Source organism: Grammomys surdaster, unplaced genomic scaffold (genome assembly GCF_004785775.1).
Source record: "Grammomys surdaster isolate TR1022 unplaced genomic scaffold, NIH_TR_1.0 125846, whole genome shotgun sequence".
NCBI classification, from domain to species: Eukaryota; Metazoa; Chordata; class Mammalia; order Rodentia; family Muridae; genus Grammomys; species Grammomys surdaster.
This window is the reverse complement of record NW_021620672.1, coordinates 746,449-752,448: the sequence shown is the minus strand read 5'-3', so window position 1 is coordinate 752,448 and position 6,000 is coordinate 746,449. Positions and strand designations below refer to the sequence as shown.

At 40.4% G+C, this 6,000-nt stretch overlaps 1 protein-coding gene across 1 annotated transcript in view; it reads left to right on the top strand.

Moving 5' to 3' along the window:
* The window catches only part of Dner (delta/notch like EGF repeat containing), a 190,073-nt gene that overhangs the window by 80,323 nt on the left and 103,750 nt on the right, over positions 1 to 6,000 (top strand). Inside the window, exon 6 of the mRNA XM_028789582.1 lies at positions 2,469 to 2,622. Coding sequence (XP_028645415.1) covers positions 2,469 to 2,622 — 154 coding nt within the window. The remainder of the gene's footprint in view (positions 1 to 2,468; positions 2,623 to 6,000) is intronic.

Here is a 6,000-nt window from a genome sequence, read left to right as displayed (position 1 = left end):
TCTCTCTCTCTCTCTCTCTCTCTCCCCCTCCCTCCCTCCTTCTCTCTTTCTTTCTTCCTTCTTTCCCTTCTTTCTTGAATATTCTATGGGTACTGACATTTCTATAGACCTGAAGACTTTAGTGAATCTCCATATTATAAAGGCAAACTTTCATTTTTTCCTTTTTATTGTTTGATAGTTTAATATACTCTGACCACATCTATCTATTTCTCTTCCCTGGTTCCTTCCCATGGCCTTTTCATCCCAATCTAACGTGCTCTATGTGTGTGTGTGTGTGTGTGTGTGTGTGTGTGTAAAACATACTGTTTACTTAGTGCTGCCAGTGTATATGTGGGTGTAGGAGCATCTCCTAGAGCCTTTCAGGGACCTCACCCCTGAAGAAACCTGACTCCCCTCCACAGCAGCTATCAGTTGCCAATAGCTCCTCAGCTAGGGGAGGGCTCCTCTTCCATCCATGTGGAGATTTTGGCTGGCTTGATCTTGAGGATGTCTTGTTCATATAGTCATAGCTGATGTGGGGTTGTGTGTTCAACAGTCCTGCTATGTCCAGAAAAATACTGTTTCACTGTAGACATCCATTAACTCTGCCTCTTACATGCTTTCTGCCTAAACATTCAGTACTATTCTTCTCTTTTGTTTCCCCCAATGTTCATGTGGTCTATGTTACTTTGCATAAGCTTTGGAGCCAAGTCTGCACTTTCCTCATGCCTGTAGGAAGGTCCAGTTTCTATTTCCCTTCCCTTTCCTCCCTTCTAAACCCTCCTAAGCCCTCTCATAACCCTGCCCTTTTATAGCTTCCTTTTCTTTAATTGCTGTTACTTACACACACACACACACACACACACACACACACACACACACACACACCTAAATAGAAAAATACAGCTTTCTCAATCTGCATAAAGCTTCTTGTATGAATGTTTTCAGTGCTGATTGTTTGGTATTGGATAACTACATGGTGTTCTTCTCTGGGAAGACTGTTGCCCCCACTCTCAGCATTCCTTAGTTGCCTACAGTTGTCTAGGGTTGAGGCCTTATGAGCGTTTCTCCTCCTACAGCATACGAGCATGTCTATAGCTATCATCCTTTCTCAGATCATCTTTAGGCCGTCACAGTGGTGACAGTTCACAGGTGTAGCTTCTCTGCATTTTTTAGGAGACACAATCTCACAGCAAATTTCCCGTTTCTCTGGATGTTACAATCTCTCCATAGTGTCTTCTGCAATGATCCTGGAGCCTTGCATGCAAGAGTTGTATTGTACACGTAGTTACCAGGCTCTACAACTCTACATGCTAATAGTTGTGGTTTTCTGTAATGGTCTTGTCTGTTGCAAAGAGAAGTATCCTTGGTGGAGAGTGAGAGGTATACTTCTCTGTTGATATAATGATAAATAGTTAGAGTATAGTTAGGGATTTTGCTAGTTTAGTAAAGTGGTGGTTGTACTCCAAGATCTGTGACTTCACTAGGTAGCTGGCTAGGTTTCCAGAACCAAGCATAATTTCCCTCTAGTTGAACAGGTCTTAAGTTCAATTAGAGAGCTGTTGTTTATGGTTGAGCTATGCCTCCATTACACCTTTAGGGTTATTGTGCCATGATGCTTGTGGTTGTGGTTCATAGGTATCATAGCTGGGAAGGACTGTTGGGTGCTTCCATTCTTTGGAAGCTTGCATGACATTTCTGGCACCATGAAAACTAGTCCTCAGGGGGGAGGCTTTCAAGTCAGATCCCACTCTGGTCCTCTGGGCACTGTGTCTAAAGTTCATGGTGTCTTCAGCAATAAGGACTTAGGACGGCCCGGTTTTATTTGGGCTTTACAGCTAGTTCAAATATAAAGTTTCAAGTCAAAGTCATTTCTTTGAGTCTGATGTTTGAGTTGTAGCACTGTACTAAGGTCATGAATGAAATGTTTGAATCTCGAATCAGATTCCTTAATTTTCCCTTGCTCTCAGGGACTCTGTCTGGTTGTACTTTGAGATCAATTATAAAGTGATGCAGAGAGTCCTCTTGGTGCCCTGGAAAGATGGGCCAAGTAGGACAGTTGGTAACATTTGGGGTGTGAGTACCTTCTACGCTGAGGATTTGAGCTGCTTCGCATGGTACCTAATTTGGATGGCCAAAGCATGGTATAATTTGACAAAACTGCCATTTCCATGGGTCACAGAAACATCATTTTTAGTTTAAAACTAGTTGTTCTTTCTATCTCTATCTTGGGAAGGTTGGAAGTGGTGGGGATAAATATGAATAAGCTATAAAAATAAGTGTCCAAAATTAAACTGCAAAGAGCCACACACTATTTCTCATATAACATGATTTAAACAGATTATGACAAAGTGGAATGGTTAAATCACTCAGCGTTGATATCTTTGTAAGAGGACACAGGACATTTGAGCCTTCAGTTTCATCCAAAGCATGTGTTTTAGAGTATTGTAACATTCAGGTGTAACATACTCTGTATTTCTGTGTCTTAGGCAACCTTTTCCTGCACCTGCGAGGACCAGTACATTGGCACCTTCTGTGAAGAATTTGATGCCTGCCAGAGGAAACCCTGCCAGAATGAGGCGAGCTGTATTGATACAAATGAGAAGCAGGAGGGAAGCAACTTCACTTGCCTTTGTCTTCCTGGTAAGATTAGTCAGTAGCCAGCAGATGTCTCTCTGGAGAATGTATGTGCATTGGTTAAGGGATAGGCAAACAATACTGTGCCCAGCTCCCAGACAAAGGGCTCTCGTTTAAACCTATCAGTCTGCATACGCTTAAGGACTGGAAAAAGGAAGTGCACATGAGCCAATCACACTTCCTGGCTTGCTTTTTGATATTAGGATGTGCCCATTTTTGCAATCCACCATTTTTTCATTTGGGAAAATGATATTTTTAGTCAAGTAGGGTATATGTATGTTTCCGAAAGCAGTTGCATAAGTATGTCTTGAGATGGGTGCCATTGCTCTAGATGATATGTTAAGTCACTTAGGGAAAAGCTAGGGTGAGCCACAGAAACTGTCATGCACAGCACCCGAGCCTCCTATTTGTGATCATTATCTTTGTTCATACGTGATCACCAGCTTGAGTTCCTGGTAGCTTGTTTGCCATCACAGGGCAAGTCTTGATTAGTATGGGGTATTCTTGAATGACAAGCGACTTGAAGCTCTCTAAGCATTTGGACGTCTTGATACTGTTGTAAACCAGTCAGAGACTAATAAGTCTCTCTCTTCCTATGTGCACAACTCAGATCACTTTGCTCCTTTGGGTCTCATTCTGGTGCCAGTGTCTATTACTGTGTGGGCCCTTGGGATGAGGTAGGTGATGTCATTGGAGGATACGGATGGAGAAATGGGAGTCATAGAGATTAGGTACTCACTGTCCAAAACACAACCTACAGGGCACACGTTTATAAACTGAAAACGAAGAGTTACTTATTCTAACTCAAACTTAATAAAATCTTAAGAATCATTTAATAATTTTATACATTCGTCATTCTTCAGATCAGTGTGTGTGTGTGTGTGTTTGTGTACATGTGTGTGTGTGAATAATAGGTCAGATGATACTATTTTTCTAAATACAGGTTTCTAATGTGTGCATTAGAAACATTTTGTTCTATAATTTGCACTTTTGGGCTATTTACTGGTTAATCACATGTATCTTTTCATGTCAGTGTACATGGAACAATGTTACATATTTGAACCACTATGTTTCCTACATTTGTATCTCTCAGTTATATTCCCTTCCAACCCGTTCATCCAGATGTCACCTTGGCATCTCCATTTGGATGCCCCAGGCCACCTTGAACTAAGACATCCCCAAACTGAACTCAGGGCCTCTAGCTCTACACAGTTGTTCTTCCTGTCTTCCAGCCAGACCGCTACAAGTTACCTAGGTGCCCCTTGCCTTCTATTTCTACATTATTTTTCCTCCCAAGTAGCCTCTATTTGCTTCCTGTAGCAGTCAGTTTTTTCTTGTTGTAACAAAGATACCCAAGGAAAAAGCTCAAAGAGGAAGCATTATTTGGAATCACGATTCCATGGTTGTTTGACTCCATTGATTGTGGTAGATAGGCTTTGCTTTTATAGGTAATACATCTTACACCCCATTGGAGACACTGTTTTCCTGTTTCTGATTTTATTTCTTCTATTAAAATAAAAGCTACTTCATAGTACCATACTTATCAACAGCTATACGTTGTTTTAATGCACTTTTTAAAAACAAGGCAGTTGTACTATTCTTGAATATTATGTCTCGTCTCCTCTCCCAAATTTCCAAGGAATATCATGTTTACATCTGGGGATCATTGCACACAGTTCACAGATTAAACAGCTTTCAAAATGAAACAAATCATCTTGCTGGCTTGTACATAATGCTTCAAGGCCCTTTTTGGAGATGTGTTACCTGCTTGAAGTATTTATTTGTAGAAAACTTTCATCTCACAGATATTTGCTATTGTGTAGTGGGATTTTAAAAGCATTTTACAGAATCTAAAAGTTTTTAAAAATTCTTTGAGAGTTTCATATATGCACACAATGAAATATGATTATATTCATCTCCCATTTACTAACCCCCAACTCCCCTGTGCTCTCCTTCCCTGCAATGCCTACCCCTCAATTTCATATCTTTTTATGTTACTTAACAAATAGTCTACCTAGACTAGTTAGTGTTGCCCATATGTGTTGCCCGTATATGTTGCTCCATCCACAGGAGCCTGGGAAACCTACCAATGGCTACATCCTCAACAAAAAGAATAAGTCTCCTTCCCCCAGCAGCTGTCAATTGCCAACAGCTCCCTCAGTTACGGATGTGACCTAACCCACCTGGGCTAGAATATGGGCTGGCTTGGTGAAGGTATTGTGCAGACAGTTAGTTATAGTTTATGAGATTCTTTGATTCATGGGTAATCTAGAGATCATGAATATAGATTAGAATTTGAGTTGATTCAACAACAAACTCTTGTCTATTCAATTTTCATTTGATTTTTTAAAACAATAGCTTATAGGCAGGACTTGTCTAGTTGTTGAGAAAAGTCATGGTTTTGAGAAAAGCCATGTATGTGTGTGAACAACATAAAATGAGTTTTATGTTATTGTTAAGATTTGTATTACAAGGAAAATGTTATCATCAACTGTGATTGATATTTCTCTTGAAACTAGCAATACTGTCAGAAAGAAGGTCATCAAAGATATCAAATACTGCAGGAGAATCTAACAGGAGGATTCTGAATTTGGAATGAATTGAATCTGGCTTTTTCTAAATTCTTGGTAATCTCCTATTGCCTGGTCTTTGGTTTGTTGGTCTTCTGATTTGAACTGACTGAGAAATCATCTCTCTTTGGGTAGTAAGCCTGCCTGGCTTTGGAAAGGAATACACACAACTCTCTCTGTTGTGCCAAACCCTGTGCTTTAGTAGCAGACAAGAAATGCATGACTAAAATGAAATTTAACTTTTAAACCAGGATTTATTTTTATTAAAGCCTTCTAACATCAAGAATATAATTTTCCTCAAAGGTGCCATTTCTTTTTCTTTCTTTTTTTTCTGGAAAGAATAGCTGTGATACACATTCACACCTGTCACTGCCAAAATATTATTAGCATCTTGCAATGGATTTCCATAATGGTTCAAAGCACCACACTCTTCTGACTAATCGGTGATTTTAGACTATTTTTAAGAACTCATCATTCTGAGACAAGCGTAGCACATGAGCCGATCTATATTTATCCAGGAGACACTGATGGCTGGAGGGCCAGTGCCTGTGAAGTGGGCACCTCCACCTGGGGACAAATCCCAGCATCTACTGTGAGTTCTCACACACAACCCAAGGAATGTGTGTAAGTGGATTATGGTGCTGCATTTAAAGATGGGCAGATTCAGATCTTTCCTTTATATGTGGAAAGTCTGGAAGCTGAAGGTCACATGGTCTGTGGGGGAAACTGAAACACAGCCCCATCACTTTGGGCCCATCTCTGAGTCAGAGAGCTTTTCTCTGCATATCACTGGCTCACCAGTTTTCTATACATT